The following is a 24,766-nucleotide window of genomic DNA, read 5'->3' as shown; positions in this document are numbered from 1 at the left end:
AAAAATAAAATTAACAACCAAATAATTGCAGTAATTGAAATATAATAGAATAAATATTGGAACATGGTCAATTATCGGCTTAAATCACTTCCTGTTTCTATTTATCTCACATTCTCAATGCTGCATTTTTTATTCAGAACCATCTTTTGTATAAAAAATTAATGTTTTATTGATCCATCGATACATTGAGCCAAGACACAAGTATTGTTGATCTACAGACTTGAAAAATAGGAGAGCTTTAATAGAAATTTGTTGAAAATAAGCAGAATTGCAATGTAATTTTATGTGGCAGGGTAATAATTTTGAAAATAATTGAAGTGAAGAAGGTGTGCTGCTCTCCACGACTGTCAATCAAGCATTATCAATCAATGAAATATTTTCCATCCATCTTTGTACAGTAGAACATGGACTGTCTTAAGACACTTTATAGGTTTCAAAGAAACAACATAGATTTTCACTTATTCTTGTAAGATAACTATTATTATCAGAGTTCAATGTTTCTTAGCTACAAATGTTTTTATCTTTCAATTATTATAATCATCATCATCATAATTAAATCATCCCGTTTTACATTTTATAATCAAACCCCACTTCACCCTAGATATATTTTGACATTAGTATTTTCCAAATTAATTATAAATCATAATTTTCCACTGTATCTACAAAATTAAAAAAAAAAAACAGTTTCTCATAAAAATCCAAATTTCATATTGATGAAATGATTGAATGAATCACTCATAATAAAAACTCCTTGCTCCAGTACTTACTTGCATCTTTAGCACTACAGCCTTTGTCTCCTTCGAAATGCCTCTCCAGCCTCAGCTTGCCTCTTTCCCCTGTGTCTGCATTCCCTTCCTCATCATCCTCCAGTTCTCCAGCCTCATCAGCCTTCAGACAACGCTTCACACATCGTCATATCTCCTGTTAAAATTGAAAAAAAAATATTTATATTTTAGTTATAAGCATTACTCTTGTATTATTATGAAATATATTGTTGTTAAAGGATACATTCAAAAATATATATTATATAGGCCTATATTATAAGAACCAGAAAAGTAAAAATTTAAAAAAATAGAGTAGGTTTGGGTTATTTATTATAGGCATTACTTTCATATATTATTATAAAACCATCAGAAAATACATAAAATTATAAAACACAAAAAAATTAGGTTAGTTTATCTAGGTTATATTATATTAACAAGTACAGAAAACCCCAAAAAATTAATAAAATTATAAAACACAAAAAATTGATAAAATTATAAAACACAAAAAAATTAGGTTAGTTTGTCTGGGTTATATATTATATAATAGTTATAGAAAACCCCAAAAAATAATAAAATGATAAAACACAAAAAAATTAGGTTAGTTTATCTAGGTTATATATTATGTAATAGTTATAGAAAACCCCAAAAAATAATAAAATTATAAAACACAAAAAAATTAGGTTAGTTTATCTGGGTGATATATTATGTAATAGTTATAGAAAACCCCAAAAAATTAATAAAATTATAAAACACAAAAAAATTAGGTTAGTTTATCTGGGTTATATATTATGTAATAGTTATAGAAAACCCCAAAAAATTAATAAAATTATAAAACACAAAAAAATTAGGTTAGTTTATCTGGGTTATATATTATGTAATAGTTATAGAAAACCCCAAAAAATTAGCTAGATTAGATTATTATAGTTTATTTATTGTATTCTTGTTCTAGGATACATTCAAAACATATAATATAGGCCTATATAATATTTATAAAGAATATAAAAGCTAAAATTAAAAAATGTATTCTAGGTTAGTTTATTATAGGCTATTTTGATTATTAGAGTACCTACTTGAAGGTGGCTTCAAGTGACAAATTTCAACCTTGTAAATAATTACCACTGATTCTATATTAATAGTAATTCTATATTCATACAACATTTCTACTCTATTTGTTTTGAAATAAATTGATGCTAGCAAATTGAATTGATTCTGTAGAAGGGCCAAACTACTTTCGTGATTTTCCCACAGGAATATATCAGTGATTCAGCAGTAAATAACTGTGATATCTCTTTGAAGACTGATCAAATGATAAACAGGAGAGACTATTTGAGAAAAGACTGTTTATCAGATAAATATTACTACATTAGTTGTAATTAAATATTAATTGTAATATTAGATAATTATTCTTATGTAGAAGAAACATAATGTGACTTGCAAAAACATTTCTGTATGTAGCCTAATACAACAGGCTATTATTTCTCTAAATAGAATTGCTGTGTTCAAAATATTGACAAAATAACTGTTTCTTATTGTTGAAGTGACAAACTTATTGGCTGTGTTTACACCAAAGTTATTAACAAAATGTTTATTTTTCCGTCCTTATAGATTCTATTAGATTGAACATAACTTATCATACACATGATGATCATATGTGTTTGTCAAGTTCCGTTTAATCTAATAGAATCTATGAGGACGGAAAATAAACACTGTAACAAAAAATAAAAAATACAGTGACATACTGTATTGTGATTCATAACTCTTTAAATTAGTTCATGTTGGACTTGCATCCTAAATGCCCACTAAATCTCAATTTATTATCATGAACTCACTGGCTAAAAAAAATACCAGTGATAAATTATAATTGACTGGTTACATTAATAAATGTGCTGTTTGCTTAAAGGTTAAATATGACAGGAGACCCGTTCGAGTTGACTATAAAATCACACCAACTCCTGAAACACCGTTCGAAAAAATACAGATTGATTGCTTCCAATATGACAAAATAAAGTTTTTAACGATGACTGACTGTTTTTCCAAACGGCTAACGGTCCATCCAATAAAAAGTTTGAACCAAGTCGATATCCAAGAATGCTTAAACGACTATTTCTCTGCTTTCCCCATACCCAAAATTGTACAAATGGACAACGGACGTGAATTTGACAATGCAAGCCTACGTGATTTCCTGAGACTTTATGGCATTGAACCATATTACGTTACTCCCGGACACCCAGACTCGCAAGGTTTGGTAGAAAGGACTCATTCTACACTTATTGAAATTCTGAATGCCATTCAACTTGAAAATAAAACCAACACTACTGAAACTAATATGAAATTAGCGGTAATTGCCTTCAATAATACTCTAAACTCTACCTTGAAAATGTCTCCTATGGAAATAACATATGGAATATCGAATAACCCTTTTGTAAACGGAATAACAGAGAGATTAGTAACTGAACAACTTTCTCAACAGTATCTTGAACGAGTCAACCTAGTGCATAAAATGATTAAGAATAAATTGAAGAAGAAAAACAAAAACGTACTGAGAAATTGAATGTTAATCGTGAGAAGAATGTTGAAATTGAAAACGAGCCACACATAAAATCGACATTTAATAAGAAAACAAAACCGAAATTCATCAAAGTAAATTACGATACAACACAGCAATTAGCTAGGAATCCTAAAGCTATCCAAAAACGCCCTTTTAAATTGCACCCTAACAGAATGAAACGGCCTAAAAAACCGGTGAAGGGTAAGAAAAAGGATTTATTTGTTACAGGACGTGATGGTACTGCCCCTAATTCTCCTGTTGCTGGCCCAGCAACGTCTTATAAGATGGTAGATTTGAGCAGAACATCTGGTATTGCTCCAATCAAGATACAGAATTCTCATATAATTAATGAAACTTTTACCTATGTTCATAATATTAATACTAGTTATTTACGTTTAGAATTAAGTAATATTGAAACATTTGTTGATTTTCTCGCTAAAAGGAATAATATTGATAAGAGTCGCTTAAGTATTATGAAATTGAATTTGAAATACACTAAGAATAAATTGAATGAGATTCAATCAGTTAATTATAGGCAGAAAAGAGGTCTTTTTAATGGTTTAGGATCCGCGATTTCGTGGATCACTGGGAACATGGATGCTTATGATAAGGAAAGATATGACAAAATTTTGCAGACAGTCCAATCTAATGAATATCATCTTAGTAACAATGTCGACAAGCAATTTGCTGTAAATCAGAAATTAATTAACGAATTCAATAATGAGATGAAAGTAATCAGAGCGAATAATCTAAAAATCAGCAATTACTTTAATTCTTTGTTCAATGAATCCAACCGAATGGAAATGAATCAGCAATCCTCTTTGTTATTCGACTCGCTCCTGCTTCTGAATAATAAAATATCTGACATTGTAACTAGTCTCGAATTTTGTAAATTGAAAATACTGCATTCTTCTATTATTTCTCATGATGATCTTTTTCTCCTACAAAAAAACTCAAATGTCAGCTTTATTTCAAATAAAATTAGTGTGTTATGGAAACTAAGCAAAGTACATTGTGGAATATTTAAAGACCATATTTCATATTTTGTGGACGTACCGCTATTGTCAACTGTTTATGAAACGTTTTTTCTATTGTCTTATCCTGTCATTGTCGGTAACGAAATTTTAACAACTACTGCACATCCTTCTTTTGTTCTTCGAAATGGCCAAGTATTTTTGTAATTCTATGTTTGTATGATTTTAGCCCATTAAGTAGATGTACATTTAAATGTGAAAAAATTGAAATAACTACTTGTTATAAAGAATTATACATAATATGTATGTATAATAAATATATATTATAATGGCTACTTTGTCATTATTGTGGAGGAATGGTTTGGCTGTAAGGGGAGATGTGGAGGCCAAATATTTTTGTAATTATATGTTTGTATGATTTTAGCCCATTAAGTAGATGATTTAAATGTAAAAAAATTGAAATAACTACTCGTTTTGAATAATTATACATATGTATAGTTGTTACTTAGTTTGAAAATGTCATTGTTTTTTAATTTAGGTTTAGGGGACATTATGTGGGGAATAATCGGCAAGCAGCCTTTTTGGCCTTGCTACATTGTAACAGACAATGATGGGAGATCATACAAAAGGAAAAGTAAGTCATCAACATTATCTACTTGAACAATACTCCGGATAGTCCGCTATTGCATTTCTTGTATTGTTTGTTCATTTATTTTTATTCATATACAAATGCAATGATATATTATTACATATTTTACAAATTATACATATTTATATGCATAACAATATTATTATCGCCCTTTTGAATTTTCATCTATTCATTTATATCTATCTCTTTCATAATTTAAAATTACAACATTTGTAATGCACCAACATGTATTTGATTATTACAATTGATTATTACTAGAGTAGATTATTACAGTATTCATATTCACTAGTTTTTTACAATAAGCAGAATAAGTTTAATTTTTTCTTCATGTTTGTTTTCAGTGTGCTCCAACGATGTTTATAGAATTTCGTTCTATGTGCAGTGGATGGGGGATGGGAGGCATTCCTGGGTGGGCCTCTCTTATTTGGTGCCCTTTGAGAGGGCACCAAACCCCCAGCACACTCCGTATGACATGTTGAAAAATTATATCCAAACTGTAAGTGTAACAACATATTTCTAAGTAAATATTGCAGTAATTACAATATGACAGTATTTGGTTATTACAATATCACAAAATATTGATTAATTATATTATTAGATAAAATTGAATATTGAATTATTAATAATATGAGTACGCAATTTCATTAGGTCGCAAAAATCCTAATAAACCTGTCTATGAATAATGGGATGTTTATACAGTGTGTGGTGCAGAGGAAACGTATGTTTTTCAAACCGCTAGTACTGGCTGATGGAGGGGGGTTATTGCTCTGGAACGAATTTTGGCAGACGGCCCATACTATGCCATTTCAGTTGCTATGAGCATTGGAACGTACAACATTGTGTGTTCGCTGTGAAGCAGTTTTTTTTTAGAAACAATGAATTTGTAGTCACAGTGCAATGCTTTTTTGTCAATATTTTAGAGTTGGGCCTCAAGGTGCAATGCCCGATCGAAATACTGTACTCCGATGGGTTGCAGCGTTCAGGAGTACTAGTTCTCTGATGAGAAAGAAACCACCTGGTCTTCCCTGTTCAGTTCATACTCCTGAAAATGTAGACGGAGTTAGTGTCGTCAAGTCCTGATACCATATCCTCGTCTCAATCATCTAGGACTAGTAACAACTGCCGTTCTGACTCTACATTTTCCAGGGAATGGGGAAGACCAGGTGGTTTCTTTTTCATCAGAGAACTAGTACTCCTAAACGCTGCAACCCATCAGAGTACAATATTTTGATCAGGCATTGCACCTCAATGCCCAACTATAAAATATTGACGGAAAAATATTGTACTGTGACTACAGATTCATTGTTTCTAAAAAAAACCTTGTTAACAGCGAACACATGATGTTGTACATTCCAATGCCCATAGCAACTGAAATGGCATAGTATGGGTCATCTGCCAACATTCGTTCCAGGGCAATACCCCTCCCATTGACGAGTACTGGCTGTTCGAAAAACATGCATTTCCTCTGCACCGCTCTGTATTACTTGTGTCTACCAAAAGATAGCATCACTATTCATATGAAAAAGACAAATATTTAAAAAAATTTATTGTGTGCAGGTTACAACAGGTCTACAGTATTGTTTTATTTTCATTATTATCATTTTTGTTGAGTATGTGAGCATGTGGTTTTGCCAAGAGCAAGGAGTGTTCCTCTTCGAACTGTCTTTTACAGGAAACCTATTCTAATGCCTCTACATTTTTTCAAATGGGGTTATCTTGGATGTTTTTAAAAGTAGGCTTTATACTCTGAATAAACTGAAAATTAACCCCACTGGAACAAAATTTGGGGGGCATTGAATACTGGTAAAATACTGTTCAAGAAGGAACACTCCTTGCTATTGGAAAAAGGGTATGCTTTTACATTATCGTACACAAAACAATAATGTATACATGTTATAATCTGTACACATTCATGTTTTTCATTCATTAACAGTGATGCTATCTTCCAGTAGCCACACAATGAATATAAAACCCCACTTTTCACAGATATGTTTATTTGAATGTGTGTGACTTTAGGAATGTTCTGTATAATACAAAATATTGAATCATTATATGAATATTAATTATTATATACAATTAAAATGTAATTGAATGATATAGATTGGAATGGAACAGCTATAGTGAGATTCATGTTATAAAGACAGTGGAAATGATAGGAAGTCATTGTTGCCACTTTTTCTTTCCACCACTACAGTGGATAGCTCTGATTCAAGTATTCCCTGTAAATCTGATATGATATTGATTAATGATTCTTTCTAATAATTATAAAACATATCTTAAATATATTCCATACATCATGGAGATATATTTTTCCATAATTTGATGATAAATTCTCATTATTGAAATGAAATATTTTGGTAGTTTATATTTGTGCATAGTCTAGTAACAATTCGGCAACTGTGTGGAGTTGGAAATAGATAGAGCTATCTATATAAGAGATTTATAAGATACTGACTCTATAACCTGAATCTCACAATGGATAACCCAGCAGCAAGAAGTGCCACTTGGTTTTTTTTTTAATTTGCTGCTGCCCTAATCCATAATCTTTAGCAATTGACTCCATACAGCAACATTGATTTCTCTGATAATGCTACGAGATAGAGATACAAATATATGCTTTCAATAAATACTTCTATATCAAACATTGTGCACACTGTTGCAATGGTGACGGCAGAGGGAAAATGCTCAAGCTTTGATTGAATATGGTTGGAATCGCCGGCGTCACCTAATGCGATCTGCTAGGGTTTAACAATTTATAGTCTACAATACAGTCGATTCAGCGAATCATGCTTAATGAGAATGGAGCAATTCTCTTCTTGAATGAATGAATAAAACAAATTTTTATGAAGACAATACAATGTATGATAATGATTGTTAAAATAAATAATCATTCAAGGTTTGATTTTTGTTTTCAGCACCGAAAAAACAAGGAAAATTTAAAGGCCTGCAAAATCCCAAGGAGGCTGGCGGCGGAAATAGATGCTATAGTGGAGGAGGCTCTGGAGAGGCAGGATATATTTGAGTGAAGGACATTAGAAACAATGTAAGGAAAAGTGATTTGTAAGGAGTACTCTGGAGAGGAGGGTACAGTGTCTGTAGGGTGAGTGACAAAGATCAATTCATTTCATTTTCATTGCTTATTAAGAATAAAAATTCAATCCATATTCAAAATTAATTCACTTCGCTCACTTAACAGTCACTATATATATAGCCTATTATCACAAATTTATCCACTATTCATTCATTCATTTCTATGATGATGATAATGATGATGATTTTAGGCCTACAATAATAAATTATTATCAATCGAGTATCATTATCAAATTTCAACTGAATATCATAATATGTAGCTATTAATTCCAATAATAAAATTGTTATGCTAGTTCACCAATTTCAAATCTATTATTGTTAAAAAAAAGTTATATTACAAGATTTGTGATTACATTTTCTTAATTTCCAAATTAAATTTAGAATTGATTGATTGATCATGCTTGATGGACAGACAGGGAGACTGCAAACCTCACTCGATCATTGTTTAAATAATTAATTTCCAGCTGATAATTTTTATAAATTCATGAATACATTATTATTTTCTATTTGTTCATAAAATAGAATTACTTTTTAGCAATTTCCAACTCTATTTACAAAAATAGAACATATCACTGAAAGGCATAACATGTCCTCGCCCAATTTAAATTGATGGTGTAATAACAGTAATAAATAAATAAATAGAAAGGAATAATTATTAGACCCCAAAATTTTCAATACATAGGCATTTCTGAGAATAAGGCTTCTTTGATTATTAGTTCTCATGGAATTTAATCGGGATTAAAAGCTATCAGACTTTGTGCAACCGGGGCGATAATCCTCTAAAAAACAAACCCTCAAATAAGCAAATTAAATTTCCAATAATATAATAATTATCTATCTTCAACATACATAGTTCCCTATACTTCACAAAGTAGATAATTATAATTAAGAATAATAAGTATTTCAATATCATTTCCTACCTCTAATTCAAATCAATTTTAACAAAATACTGAAAATGCATACTAACAGCAAAATAAACACATCTGTTTGTTGTTTGACAATAAATAATACTTGACTGAATAAATAAATACATTCAATTAAAATCTAAATTAAAATTAAACTGAACAAAAATTAATATCTGCCTAAAAGTTAAAGTAGAATATCGCTTACAATGATAAAAATTAATCATCTTCATGTATGTTTCTGTAAATTAGTCCAGATATGTAGCATTGGCCAATCCCATAAATCAATAGAATAATGAAAGCACTCTACCTTCAGATAATTGCAGTTTCAAGTCTGCAAACTCCAAGACAGATAATTGCAATGTTTCAAGTAGAAAATTGAGGCTCTGGTTCAATCTTGACTTCCACCTTGACCACTGACTGACTCTGACTTGGCCACGACTCGACCTTGACTTGACCTTAATACCCTCTCAATATCATTTTACCATATTATCCTAAAACTGTTTAAATTATTCGACTATTTGGGGAAATTTTGTTTTTTCACAGTAAATAAGTTTCATAGCTTCATATTTGTCAAGATTGTTCAAGAGCCCACAATTTCTATTTACTATCTAGTTCAACTGAAATTTGTCATTTTGAATAGTTTAATTAATACAAAGTCCTCCAAAAAGAAAAACAGATCTGTAGGGTTCAATTATTAGGAATATTTTCAGTCTTTTACAGTAAACAGTAATCATATAACCAACCATGCATGATTCAGGAACCAAAACTTCTTTCATCCAAGAATAGTTGAATTACTATTGAGCATTTCCTGGACAGGTTTCCTTATTTCAGCCTAGTTGACTGATAAGTCTGATAGGCCAAAATATATTTTTCAAAAAATCAGTTGATCTTTTGATGGCCAAAGCAGAGGATATTTCATAAATTTGAGGGAGGTTCAGATGAATTTCTGGTACAGTCATTGTACCAGACAAATACATTGCTTTTAAACAGATGGAACTGGATTTTTTATGGTAGAGTAACTTTTGTATGTTGGGTGGAACAAATCGGTTCATTCTTGACTTGCTTTTGTTGTTCTCTGAGAGGAATTTCTACAGTTTGGACGTTCAGATGTTGCTGCATTATCATGAATATGGAGGATTGAATGCTCCAAGGTTTTTGGATGATAGGGTTTTGGGGAAATTTTCTTTGTCGACCAGTTGTGGTAGAGGTATCATTGTGATGAGAAACTGTTGAATGTGATGTAAGTATCGGTTCCACACACTTTGTGAGTCTGAGGCCTGAAGGCGGCCTTGAGGCGCCCGAGGCCGCCTTGAGGCAGAGGCCACCTGTGTGGGCCAGTCAAGGTATTTGCATTTCAAAGTATTTGTCCAATCCCCAGAATACCTCAAATACAGTATACAAATCCCCCCTCAACCAAAGATGTTTTTATTCACCACCAATAATTGTTTTGACCCCTCCCCCAAATAATTTTAATCACACTGTTTGCTTATTCGCCCCCCCCCCCAGTGATCACCTGTTGTAAGTTGTTGGCTCAAGCTGTATGGTGTTGTTGGGAGGTTTTGTTGTAGTTTGCTGAGTGGTAAAGAGGGTCTACTATGTGGTCGAGGTAAACTCTCTCAGCTGTTGACCAAAGTCGACAATGAACCCTTTTTGTTCCAACCAACATACAATGAATGATTACGAAATTCAGATAAGTCTAGAACTTCAAACTCCCTACTTTTCCAAAAAACAAGCTGATTTATAGACAAGTACTAGTTTTACCTTCCAGGTTGCTCAAAGAACGTAATTCAACTAGGAAGATTTTCTCCGCAATGCTCTAATTACTGCTGTTCAATGAATAATGAGTTAACCACCAAACTGCAATATCAAATTAAATCAAATCTTCATTTTTCCCAAAAACATAATTACAATGACAATGGTTGTAAGAAAGTAATATGTAATATAAAATGAAATACCAACAGATAGGTTAAGATATTAATATAATACATACCAATATAATGTAATAATATAACATAACAATATAAACATAATTTCAATGGCAATGGTAATAAGAAACTATAATACAATATAACATGAAGAATGAAATACCATCAAATTGGATTGAATATAAATATATTAAACAGCAAGTCTCTGCAAGGTTTGAAAAAAACCTGAGTGCAGAGGCTTAGTGTTATTGAATTATTAATAAATAACAATATTATTCAAATAAATATTTAATATTATTGAAATAGCAATAGTATAAATCTAAACATAATTCATGCTCAAATCCCTTCCTGTTTCTCAATCTCTCTCTCTCTCTCAATGCTACAGTTTTCTATTCAAAACCATCTTTTGTTTGAAAAATATTTTTTGTTGATTAGTTCATCATCTAAGCATTGGGCTAGGACATCATTTTGGTGTTAGGACTCTTAAAATATATAATAGCTTTAATGGAACTCTCGTTGGAATAAAGCAGAATGGAAAATTCATTTTTATGCGGAATGAGAGAGTGATTTTGGAATAATTGACTTGAAAGAATATCCTCTCCACAACTAAGCTCTGTCAATCAAGCATCATCAATCAATGAAAAAATATTAAACAATTGACCATTTTTTTTAATTTAGGCAATACTATTTCTGTATGATAATTATGAACAAAATTTTCAATCTTCATTAATCTGTTGTTAATTATTACCAGTATTTCTATTTTTCAATCATCATCATTATCATTTCAAATCAATTGAAACTATTCCTTATTTGACAGTTTAATAGATTCCGTTCCACATTTCAAAATCAAAACCTTTTTCTCCTAGAAATATTTTTGTTTTTTTCCTTTGAAAATTTTCAAATTTGTTTTTCCAAATTTAATTTTCCTAATTGTATTTTAAAAATTCACTTTCTCATAAAAAATCAAAATTTTCATATTTATGAATTGATTTAATCACTCAATCATAATAAAGACTGTGCCCAAATCTCTGAATACTCCATCTCACTAAATTGCTCCAGTAAAACTCACTCACTTGCTCCAGCTCATTTAGAACCTCAGCCTCCTTCAGAAAGCCTCTCCACTCGCCTCTTCGACAGCCTTTTCGACAGCCTCCTCGACAGCCTCTTCGACAGCCTCCTCCACAGCCTCTAGGTCTCAATCCCCGGCCGGCTTTTCCTCATCGTGTCCTCCACATCCTTGAAAATAAAAAAAATGTAATTAAGAATAATATTCAATGTAGGCCCACATAAAAAATGGAATGTAATGTGAAAATGGTATGTTATTAGGCGAGTTTAGGTTAGGATAGGTATAATAGTTAGTACGGATATATATTCAAAAAAAGCCTATATAAAATCCCCAAAAAATTTAAAAAATGATTGAAATAACAAAAAAATTATAGTTTAGGTAATTATTAATAATAGTAATAGTTAGTTAGGATAAATTTAAAAAATTCTTTATAAACCCAAAAAAATTTAAAAACTTGAAATTAAAAAAATCATAGTTTGGGTTATTATCATTAGTTAGGATACATTCAAAAAAATGCCTTTATAAAACAAAAAAATTTAAAACTTGAAAATTAAAAAAAATGATAGGCTAGGTTATTATCATTATCAATAATAATAGTTGAGATATATTAAAAAATGCCTAAATTAAGAATAAAAAATATATAAATGTAAAACCAAAAAAATCTTAGGTTAAGTTATTATAGGCATTGCATTTATATAATAATTTATTATCTTGTTTTAGGAATATATCCTAAGAAAATATATTATGTAGGCCTACATTAAATAATGAACTCACTGGCAAAAAAAAAAAACAGTGATAAATTATGATTCACTTTTCCCAATTGTTAGTATTTCATTTTAAATGCTCACAAAATCTCAATTTATTATCTTGAACTCACTGTAACAAAAAATAAAAAATACAGTGACATATTGTGAGTCATAACTCTTTAAATTAGTTCGTGTTGGACTTGCATCCTAAATGCCCACTAAATCTCAATTTATTATCATGAACTCACTGGCTAAAAAAAATACCAGTGATAAATTATAATTCACTTGTTAAGTAAATTACAAGTTAAAATTTTCCCAATTGTTAGTATTCCATCTTAAATGCAATGATGAGCTTATCATAGAGGTGATAATAATAGTAATATTTTCAATAATAATAATAATAATAATAAGAATAAATGGCGCCAAGTGAAGAGATATGCAATAGCTGTAACAAAATAATATATGGTCGACAAGAGTCTGTTCAATGTGAAAAGTGTCCATTGAGACAACATGTTGCATGTTTACTGAAGAAGAACCTAATTTTTACAAAGACTCAGGCTCCAAATGTCAAGCCTGTATGAACAAGTCGCTCCCAATAAACAATACTCCAATGCTGATGACTCATAATACTGAACTAACCTTGCTCTCTGCACCAAAAGAGTTCTGGAAATAATATGTCAGGCAGAACAGAAATGAGTCAAATAGCTGTCCCACCTCCATATCAATGGATGGGGCCATCATTTCAAACCCTTATGAGATCTGTAAAATTTGCCTAAGCATACTCATTCAGTCACTTGGCGCCATGTGGTGGAACGGGTTGGCTGTAAGGGGTGATGGGAGGCCAACAAATAAAAAATAATAATAAGAATAAAATGAATGCTCACAAAATCTTAATTTTTTATCTTGAACTCACTGTAACAAAAAATAGAAAAATACAGTGAAATATCATGATTCATAACTCTTTAAATTAGTTCAAGCTGGACTTGCATCCTAAATGCCCACTGAATCTCAATTTATTATCATGATCTCACTGGCTAAAAAAAACAGTGATACATTATAAGTCATTTTTGCTCCATGAGTAACAATTTTCTACTTGTCATGTGGAATTGTACACTGCATATATATATATATATATATATATATATATATATATATATATATATATATATATATCAATGAATAAGTAAATATCAGTTTTGGATGTAAGAATGTCTGAAGGCCAAGTATTTTTGTAATTCTATGTTTGTATGATTTTAGCCCATTAAGTAGATGTACATTTAAATGTGAAAAAATTGAAATAACTACTTGTTATAAAGAATTATACATAATATATATGTATAATAAATATATATTATAATGGCTACTTTTTCATTATTGTGGAGGAATGGTTTGGCTATAAGGGGAGATGTGGAGGCCAAATATTTTTGTAATCATGTGCTTGTATGATTTTAGCCCATCAAGTAGATGTACATTTAAATGTGAAAAAATTGAAATAACTACTTGTTATAAAGAATTTTACATAATATGTATGTATAATAAATATTACTTTGTCATTATTATGGAGGAATGGTTTGGCTATAAGGGGAGATGTGGAGGCCAAATATTTTTGTAATCATGTGCTTGTATGATTTTAGCCCATCAAGTAGATGTACATTTAAATGTGAAAAAATTGAAATAACTACTTGTTATAATGAATTTTACATAATATGTATGCATAATAAATATTACTTTGTCATTATTATGGAGGAATGGTTTGGCTATAAGGGGAGATGTGGAGGCCAAATATTTTTGTAATCATGTGCTTGTATGATTTTAGCCCATCAAGTAGATGTACATTTAAATGTGAAAAAATTGAAATAACCACTTGTTATAAAGAATTATACATAATATGTATGTATAATAAATATATATTATAATGGCTACTTTGTCATTATTGTGGAGGAATGGTTTGGCTGTAAGGGGAGATGTGGAGGCCAAATATTTTTGTAATTATATGTTTGTATGATTTTAGCCCATCAAGTAGATGATTTAATTGTGAAAAATTGAAATAACTACTTGTTATAAAGAATTATACATAATATATATGTATAATAAATATTACTTTGTCATTATTATGGAGGAATGGTTTGGCTATAAGGGGAGATGTGGAGGCCAAATATTTTTGTAATTATATGTTTGTATGATTTTAGCCCATTAAGTAGATGTACATTTAAATGTGAAAAAATTGAAATAACTACTTGTTATAATGAATTTTACATAATATGTATGTATAATAAATATTACTTTGTCATTATTATGGAGGAATGGTTTGGCTGTAAGGGGAGATGTGGAGGCCAAATATTTTTGTAATCATGTGCTTGTATGATTTTAGCCCATCAAGTAGATGTACATTTAAATGTGAAAAAATTGAAATAACAACTTGTTATAAAGAATTATACATAATATGTATGTATAATAAATATTACTTTGTCATTATTATGGAGGAATGGTTTGGCTATAAGGGGAGATGTGGAGGCCAAATATTTTTGTAATCATGTGCTTGTATGATTTTAGCCCATTAAGTAGATGTACATTAAATGTGAAAAAATTGAAATAACTACTCGTTTTAAAGAATTATACACATATATAGTTGTTGTTACTTAGTTTGAAAATGTAATTGTTTTTTAATTTCAGTCTTAGGGGATATTATGTAGGGAAGAATCGGCAAACAGCCTTTTTGGCCTTGCCACATTGTAAGTGACAAACTATGAAACTGTTAGCACAGATCCAATGGTAGCCTTTTTGGCCTTGCCACATTGTAACAGACAAACTATGAAACTGTTAGCACAGATCCAATGGTTGTCTGTAGTATTAATAGTTATTTGTACATCTAGAGTGAAAAGTACTGTTTTTCCCCCTGAGGGAAAAGTTTGAAGCCCGAGGAAAAGCCGAGGGCAACAATTTCCCTGAGGGAGAAAAAACATTTTTCACTCGTGTTATACACAACATTTTTCCTTCACCTACATTTTTATAAAAACTGCAAATAAAATAATTTTTAAAAACGTATGTGACCAAACAATGTGTTACAACATAATCTAAAGAGTAGACAGAAACAGCTGGCTTGTAGGTATAGGTACAGAATGGAAACTGTCAATCAAACGCCTATCTAACCAATGCTTTTTACATGGCACAAATACTAGACACGTCACGTGACCTTAGGAACTTCCAATCCTGGTCTTCTGATTGGCTCGCGGCAGTGAACGAGATCAATTGATCCGGATCAGTAAAGGGATCCGAACCTCCCATCAATACTATTGCAATGCGGAACTTCCTAAAAAGATGGCGGATATTTGCGCCAGGGTACTAGCCGAGTTTCCATACTGTATGTATACTGTGGCTGTGCGCTATCTGTCGGCAAAAGTTGTAACAACAATGGCCGCCACAACTACAGCTATGATGAAGTTCCCGTTTCAAATTTGATTAGTTAATGGGAATATTCGTTGGCTGGTATTTTGAATAACATTGAATAGAAAAATTACATTTTTTTTAGTACAGTGATGAAGTTTGTAATAATTTTAGCATACTAACATGAATTTCATATATTGATTGATCAAATGTCTGGTTGAGGTATTGAATTTAGTTGGTTTAATGACTACTCTATATGCTTCCTCATCTGAGCTTAGACCTTCTAACCTATTTCAAATCAAAGACCTTAAAGAGATATAGACTCACAATGCCTATGCCTTCCCAATGATAGCTCTTACGTGAAATTGAAGTCCGCCATTGGGGTATTTTAGCACGATATATTATATCTATATATTTGTAATATTATAGATTACAAAGGCATTGGTATTTAATAATCTTATAGGTTGCTCCCTCAATGGCCGATTTCAATTCCAAGTACGACACTAGCGCTGCATGTGAGTCTATACATCTTTAAGGTCTTTGAACGTTTTCTACGTAGATATTCAAATGTACGTTTTTAAAATAGAGATGCTTCCTATGTTATAATGGAGTTACTTTTACGCTCTAGGGAGTTTTCTTGTTTTTTCATCCCGAGAGCGAAAAGGTGAATCTTTAGTATTTATTATGTTCCAGGGAGTAAAGTAAGCACTTTAGACAGTAGGTGGAGGAAAATTTTTTTTTTTCAAAATTTTCAGAACACTTTAATATTGTTTTACATGCGTATGGTACTCTGCTAATATATGGTAGGTATTAAGACATTGACAATAGTCCATATTATTTTCTTTGGTAAAGTGCTTTCCATGCGCTAAAAATGTTAAATTCAAAATTTCTTGCTTCAAGTGTTTGGTCAGAAAATTAGACAACATTTTATGAAGTGGAGGAAACATAACCTATTCTAATGAACCAAAATCCGGGGAAGGAACAGTTTTGGGCTGTGCCTGTTGATCACACACCAAATTATTTTAAAAAATAATTGTGTATCGTTGAATCAATAAAAGAATAAAACTCTTAATCGAGTGAAAATACCTGTTCTCCTGCCTTTCAAACGACTCCATTACTGCGTTTATTCTTTCTTGCAAGCTCTGCTGTGAGACGAGCTTAGTTCTGCTTGTATGGCACCTGACATGCGTTTAACCATGTTTTTCACATGAAAAATAGGCCTGAACGGTACTGAGGCCCGGTTGCACAAAATCCTGTTAAAACTGTTTTAACCGCGATTCAATTCCACGAGAACCAATCAGAGAAGCCTTCATTTTAAGGCAATCTTCCCTGAAGACTGTCTCTCACAGTGGATCTCTATGATTGCTAATCTTTTCTCGATGATTTTATCAACTGTATTTGATTGACTGTGATTTTTCTACTTACATGGTCGGTGTTGTAGGTTTCATTGAATTGATACTTTTCAGCACCATTTTGCTTGGAACCAGTTGCAGTTGTTGGCGAATGGCGGCCGTTAAAGGGTGATTCAGAGCAAGTGCCTCCATTATGAATGAGCTGACTGGAGCCACAGCTGCCTTCAATAAACTCACCACACATTCCAAACGCACCTAAACAGCACCATTAATACATTTCATTTCTATTACCTAGTTAAAAATCACTAAAATTAGTTATAAATCAGTAAAACTGTAACTTTAACCTTCTAGTCGTGACCCTTGGTCCTGAGGACCTAGACAATTTTTGTTATAATTGTAATTGGGCTGCAGTGCGCGTTACTGTCTACTGTGTTCAATGTAAATTCATGTCAGTAGCCAATCAAACTTGGCCACGTAGAGTGTTAGTGCTCTGTGACTTGTTTTCGTGAAATGTTGCTTCTGGGTCCCCAGCACCCAAGGGTCACGACTAACGTTACTTTTTTTATTTCCTTCATATGTACATTTTCAAGCAATAGTGATTGAATTCAAGAAGTGAACATCTACGTTTTGGACAGAGACTTCAAAGAATGTACAAATCCACTTCTATAAACCATATTCAGAGAGGTTTGCTCAAGCGGTCACCCTTTCAACGGGAGTAGCAGACGCATGATTCTGAACTTATCTAAACGTTAGCTTATCAGTGCGACCACTGAGTCAAACCGCTCACAAATTTCTGTCGATAATTTCATTTAAATGATTATTTATGAGGTTCAATTCCGCAATTTAGCATCATATGCTAAGTGAGGTCAACGTTATGATGACAGTAGAGAAATATAAGAGTAGAGCGTTGCTGATTCTCTGCCTTGCCACTGCCGTCTATAGAAGATTGTTGATACCGGTATATCTGATCTAATTTAACTGTTAATTCTTGTTTAAAATAACCAGTTATATTCTATTCATCAAGAGAAATATTTTCAATGATTAAAAGAAAATTCTTTATGGTTGATATTGAAAGTTTTGTCAATTAATTATAATTCTACATTGTTAGAAAACGATCTGGCAACGTTGTGGAGGTATAAAAGAATAGCGCTTTCTGCTTTGTCGAATGATAGACTAGGATAGCAACACCAATGTTAATCAAATACTGTCATTATAACTATACACTATAGTCCCTATCCCAATTCTTGTAGTTGAGCTTATCAAGGGAACGCGCCAACCAAGCTCGCCGTCAGCCGAGCTCCTTTAAAAACCACTTTCGAGGGGATTGGTTGTCGTCTACGGTCCCGAAAACCAGAAACCTCCTAACCAGTAGGGGATTGGCTGTCGGGGAGACTCGTTGACGCAAGCGTGCAAGGGGCTTGGTTGTCGTCAGAGCAGTAAAAGGGTGCACAAGGGGAGATAGGCTTTATAATCGATATAAGAAGCGAGCTCAACATAATCTCCATATGGTAGAAGATTGAAGAGAATCGGCAAAACTGGAAAGATCATGTTTAAAGGACGGAGAGCGACAGGATTCCCAGGGCAGTCATGTCGTATTCATGTGGTTGGGAGGAGAAGTGTGGGCGTATCCCGCAAAAGATGGATGTCATTGGCAGTTTCAAGTCGGAACAGGCAAATAGCCTAATCCTCGTAGGAAGACGACGACGACATCATTATAGTAGCTACAACCTGAATAATTCCCGAGACATACTTCTGTACTGAAGTTGTATTAAATTTAATGAAGTTTTCTGATTGGAGTGATGAGTAATGCAAACTCAAGAATGCATTACCATGGAGAGAAGATGACATAGTTGAGCCGATACTGTATCATATTGTGTTGATACTGTATCATGCGTGGTGATACTGTTTCATTTTGTGGTGATATTGTATCATTCATGGTGATACCATAGAGAAAAGATAGCATAAGAAGATAAACCATGGTATTGGTCGTTTATGTTCCAAATTTCAAGCCGATTACTGTCGACTACTGTCTATTATTACTGTTTTGGCCGGTTGAGAGTGCAAGAACGGCACAGAATGAGAGATTACCAATCAAATAGTTTCATGAAAAAGAAGTAAGTAAACTATCAGGCTGGGGTTAACAGTGAAATTTAGAACATAAACGCTCTATACCATGGGATATCTTCTTATGCTATATTTTCTCTATGTCATTACTGAACAAACCATATTGAAAATTTGTTGTGCATATTAATAATGATTACAGATTGTGAAATACATCTGGAGCCTGTTTCATAAAACCCCAGTAATACAGGGCCTGTATTACAGGACTTATAAATTAAAATGTACAATCTTTTAAAATTATGTTTCATAAAAATAATTCTGCACTTGTAAAATCACCTGTAATATGCACCTGTATTACAGTTCCTTTATATGAATTAATGTTTTCATTAGCCAGTGAGCCTAATATAAAATCTGTGGAAAATCTATATTATAAAATTTCTGACGATGGACAGATTGCATTTATGCAGGAAAATAAATTTGTTAATGATAAATAGTTGAGAAATTATAATAACTACTTAACTTACATAACTTATTATAACAGTTATGTTAGTAGTAATGTTTCAAAAAATGTTAACTATCAAAAATTGTTAATAATTAAAATAATTAATTTTCTGAATATTTCCAATAACACTTTACTGAGGAAAGCTTAATCTAAACCGTTCATTATATTGATAAGTTTCCTGCATAATTTTGTAAGAAATTCTATCCTTGTAAAATTCTTGGCCTACGAATAATAACATAGTCATGTAGTTCACTAGAACTACTACCTTCATCCATTTTGACACGTTGCCTTTAGAACAAAATGTCACTTTTCAAGATTTTACCTACACTTGTAAAAGTTTTAGGATGGTCTAAACAATGATAAAATATTCAACAACTTACAGATCCAGTAATACAGGAAGTTTCTTTTTACGAAACACGAAAATGATAATGTCTTGTATTATTTACTTCTACAGGCAAATGACTTGTAAATTGTTTTACAGGGAAAATTGTTTAAGAAACACAAACTTTTAATTTTCACCTGTAATACAGGAACTTTTCCTCTATTACAGGACTTGTAACTTTCATGAAACAGTCCCTGGGCCCTGTTTCATAATTGACCGAACGAAGTGAGGTCTAAGATTCAAGTCGACGGTTTGCCATTTCTCTTAATGTTTATATATTTATATGTTGCGCATTCACGGCGAAACGCGGTAATAGATTTTCTGAAATTTGACAGGTATGTTCCTTTTTAAATTGAGCGTCGACGTATATACAAGGTTTTTGGGAATTTTGCATTTCAAGGATGATATAAAAGGAAAAATGAGCCTCCTTCATACGCCAATATTAGAGTAAAAATCAGACTATAGAATTATTCATCATAAATCAGCTGAGAAGTGATTACACAGATGTGTGGAGAAGACAGTCTATTACTGTATTTGTATAAGGTCTATAGTTTCAATCAAATACATTAAAGAGGTATGCATCTTTAAGCTGGGTTTGTTTACACCAAAGTTATTAACAAAATGGTTATAACTTAATCCTTAAAGATTCTATTAGATTGAACGGAAGTTGACAAACACATATGTTCATCATGTGAATGATAAGTTATATTCAATCTAATATAATCTAAAAGGACTGAGTTATTAAAATTTGTTAAATAAATTTGGTCTAATCGCAACTTTAAGGTCTTTGGTTTCAATATTTTGTTTTGCAGTCATGGTATTATTATGCGTGCCCATCAGTATCAATATTCTCACATTCGAAAAAACTAATTTAATAGGTGAATAAAAATAAACAAATGAACTAAATAATGCTGGAGAAATTATAACATTTTTTATTCTAAAAAATTAATTTTCATCAAATAGAAAGATCATCACAGAACTGGATGAATTATATCATGTGGAATACAAATTCAAACGTGAACTGAGTTTGTTAACATTTAGAACTACTAGTATAGTAGTTCTAAATGTCTAACTACTTATAAGTCACGTAATACAGGAGAATCACCATTCCAATTACATGCTCAATATAGCCGATAAAATCAGCTGTTCCTGTATTACAGGACTTCTAAGTTTTAATGAAACAGGCCCTAATTGAACTATTTTATTAGTTTTCACAACTTGATGTGAGCAACGTTTCGTTTGCTCCTATGTATTGGTCCCGAATTTAGGATAACCTAACCAGTAACATCCTATAACCTCTTAACCAGTAGGGGATTGGCTGTCGGGAGACTCGTTGACGCCAGCGTGCAAGGGGCTTGGTTGTCGTCACCGAACGCGACATCCGACAACCAAGCTCCTCGCACGCTCACGTTTGAGTACCAGAGTTTTCGCGAGTAAACTGACATATAGGGTATTTCATGCACCTACTCAATGGATTTTGGAACAGTCCTCAAATCACGCCTGGTTTTCCCAGTCATTCATTGTTTTCTGACGAGTTATATCACATTTTTAAGAACCAATAGTTCAAACTTATTCAAGTTCAGCTAAGGTATTGATTCATATTTTTATGGTCTTATACAAGAGCTACATTTCAAAACAACAAGCGAGTGAAACGAATTCTGTTCAGCTTTCAACGTATTTAGTGGCATCAATATTTATACTGGTAACATATATTGTTACAATTCCTCCAGAGCGCAAGGCTCGCATGGTCATTAGGCCGCTCCTATACGTACTTACATAAATATATACATATTATATACATACATACAGGAATCACTGGTGAGACGTACAAATACTCATTCTGAAAATGCTTGCCAATTCAATAAGATAAACATTTCCAAGACAGTTGGATTAGAAAAGAGAAATAGTTTATTTCATCTAATGTTTGCAGTGATAGAAGTGACAACATCAACAAGCTTTTCTTTTAATAATCGAATTCATAGAATGTGTGAAACAGTGTCGACTACTTCCCGCTCGCTTCAAGCTGGTTTCAATGCCCAATAGGGGATCACACTTGCGTCTTTTCTAGTCACGGTTTTACGACCAGAGCGACAACAAGGTCACTGGCGTTCTGAAAGTTGTTAGAAGTATATGGGTTCCGGACGGAACAGTGCACATTACAGCGTCGCACGCCCGCTTAGGCCGGTTACAGAGCTCGACCGACCATAGGCTTTTTTACGTGAGTGCGTATGCACCATCCTGACCATACGCATCCATACATCAGTTTTTCTGACTCACAAATTGGACGCCTTTACAGATTGTTTAATTGTAGCTTATTATCTTCGTAAACGAAAGATTAAAAGGCGTAGATATCAAGTTCACCCGATGGTCGCTCAAAGAGCATTTCAAAGGGAATTTAGTACCATTATATACATCATTGCTTGGGGATGAAGATACACATTTTTCAACTACCTCAGAATGTCCATCAGAAATTTTGATGAGTTATTTCGAGCTTGTATCACCATTGGGAATACTTGCAGTCACTTTAAGCTACGGATCAAATAAATGTAGATAATAATAATATATGATTTTTCCAATAAAAATTTAGAATTGATAGAAAAACTCTGAATTCAAATATGACACCATTAATTGAATTCATTCATTATGCTATTCAATTCAATATCAACTGATTGTAGGGCAGAGGTGTCAGCACATTGGTTATGTTGCGATCGGGCTACTGATCAGTACAGCTCTGAAAGCTTCTATTTGCTTCAATAGCGCATCAGTCGACCGATGGGACGGATGCGCACGAGCTTGACCGATGGTCTTCGTACGCAGTGTAAAACGCATGGTCCTAACCGTGCGCATGCGTGCCGTCAGTCCTGCTCTGTACGGATACATGAAATATCTATGTACAAGACAAGCGCGACTGACGTACGCACTGACGGTCGGTCGAGCTCTGTAACCGGCCTTACGCTTTGCGTACGCTCTACTGACGCATGTCAGCCGCCACTTTTTTACGTCGGGGCGGGCAAGACGCGTTTTATTATCAACTTCAACAACCTAGAACGCGTAAAAATGGTGATAGAGATATTGTGATTTCAGATTCGGATTCAGCGTCTCCAAATCAGTCGAATGACTCGCTCTCAAAAATAATCAAAATTGAAGAAGTTTTGGTTCTATTGGATATTAAGTCATTCTATATGTACAGTACTCAACATTTTTCGAATGTTTTTTCAAAGTTTCATTTAAAAAACTGTCCTATGCTTTGGAGTTAATGTTTTTTCAAAGTTTCATTTAAAAAACTGTCCTATGCTTTGGAGTTAATCTTAATACAATAACATAGGCCTACTTTGTTATTGCATTGAGGTAAAAGTAATAGTCCATTAATAAATGTACTATTATTACAGTACTTGATCAATAACATCATGCTCTGAATCAAATTCTAAGAACTATTATTCATAATGGGCCATATGAATAAAGTTGAGCATTTGCTTATACTTCTAAAATATTGAGCCATTTTCTATGAATAAACGTGAGCAAAACCTTTTGCTCATGCTCATCAAAAGAATAGTTTGAGCATTTGCTCAAAAGTATAAACTTATGCTCAAAATTGTATGAGTAAACTAGAGAATTTGCTGAACTTTTGAAGCAAATGCTTCAAAAAAGGTGAGTCTAGTCTGAAGCAGCTTTTCACCTTTTGCTTATAGTAGAATGGCTCAACTAATTCGTGTGAGCAAGAGGAAACTATACCAGATACGATCACAACCAATAGTTGAGAACTATTAAACTCTTCTTAGATTCAACCATGATATATATCACCATTATTCCAACAAAAGAATAAATACAAAAGATACCAATCCGATATAAAGATAGCTATCACAGAATAGGAAATAGGCATTTGAGAAGATGAGAGTGTAGACGATTATAAGAAGGCTATTGAGATTATAAGATTATGCTGAAGATTATTATAGAGATGACATTTTTTCACGCTATTTCAAAATTCAGAACTCAACTAACCTAAAACTCAATTCATAGAGAACAATATCGGGGCACCGAGCTTCGCTCGTTATTTTTATTTATTGATAAACAGAACACAATTCTCTAAAATGATCGTGTTTATATTTCACAGCTGGCTTTATGTCAGCTTATGAATTTCGGGAATGCGATATTTTGATTTTCCACAGAATCACTCGCTCACTTTTTACTATCCACAGACGACGAAAGTCTCAGCTGTTTCAGACAAGGATGAATTATCCTTTTAATGTCATTCAGCGAGCATTCAGACCTAGTGCAATCGAATTTTTATATCATAAACCTACTATGTTCCAAATTTCGTGAAAATCGTTAGAGCCGTTTTCGAGATCCGTTGAACATAAATAACCAGATATAAAAATATAAACAGATATACAGAAATTGCTCGTTTAATGTAATGGGAT

General features: G+C 32.5%; 2 protein-coding genes across 6 annotated transcripts in view; one reads left to right on the top strand and one right to left on the bottom strand.

The window, feature by feature from the left end:
• Positions 1-207: 207 nt before the first annotated feature.
• The window catches only part of LOC111047384, a 53,074-nt gene continuing 28,515 nt past the window's right edge, over positions 208-24,766 (bottom strand). The window contains exons 4-6 of one of the 5 annotated variants that reach the window (XM_039443994.1): positions 17,477-17,658; positions 11,925-12,091; positions 208-921 (exon numbers count right to left, since the gene is read on the bottom strand). In XM_039443994.1, the coding sequence (XP_039299928.1) occupies positions 12,044-12,091; positions 17,477-17,658 (230 nt within the window). In that variant the 3' untranslated portion in view covers positions 208-921; positions 11,925-12,043. Of the gene's footprint in view, positions 922-5,247; positions 5,430-11,924; positions 12,092-17,476; positions 17,659-24,766 lie in introns of those variants that run through there. The other 4 variants (XM_039443993.1, XM_039443996.1, XM_039443995.1 and 1 more) reach the window with 4 other exon arrangements.
• Positions 4,778-11,818, top strand: LOC120355527 (histone-lysine N-methyltransferase, H3 lysine-36 specific-like). Its single transcript, XM_039444002.1, has 3 exons — positions 4,778-4,920; positions 5,277-5,431; positions 7,851-11,818. Exons 1-3 carry the CDS (start codon positions 4,803-4,805, stop codon positions 7,959-7,961), a joined length of 384 nt encoding a protein of 127 aa, XP_039299936.1. The 5' UTR covers positions 4,778-4,802; the 3' UTR covers positions 7,962-11,818.

This window comes from Nilaparvata lugens, unplaced genomic scaffold (assembly GCF_014356525.2).
Source record: "Nilaparvata lugens isolate BPH unplaced genomic scaffold, ASM1435652v1 scaffold2486, whole genome shotgun sequence".
Taxonomy (NCBI): Eukaryota; Metazoa; Arthropoda; class Insecta; order Hemiptera; family Delphacidae; genus Nilaparvata; species Nilaparvata lugens.
This window is presented reverse-complemented; position numbering and strand designations above follow the sequence as displayed.

Coding starts and splice junctions, on each gene's coding strand:
- LOC120355527 (XM_039444002.1), top strand. CDS start 4,803: ATGTCATTGTTTTTTAATTTAGGTTTAGGGGACATTATGTGGGGAATA. Junction 4,921..5,276: donor GAGATCATACAAAAGGAAAA/GTAAGTCATCAA, acceptor GTTTGTTTTCAG/TGTGCTCCAACGATGTTTAT. Junction 5,432..7,850: donor TGAAAAATTATATCCAAACT/GTAAGTGTAACA, acceptor TTTTGTTTTCAG/CACCGAAAAAACAAGGAAAA.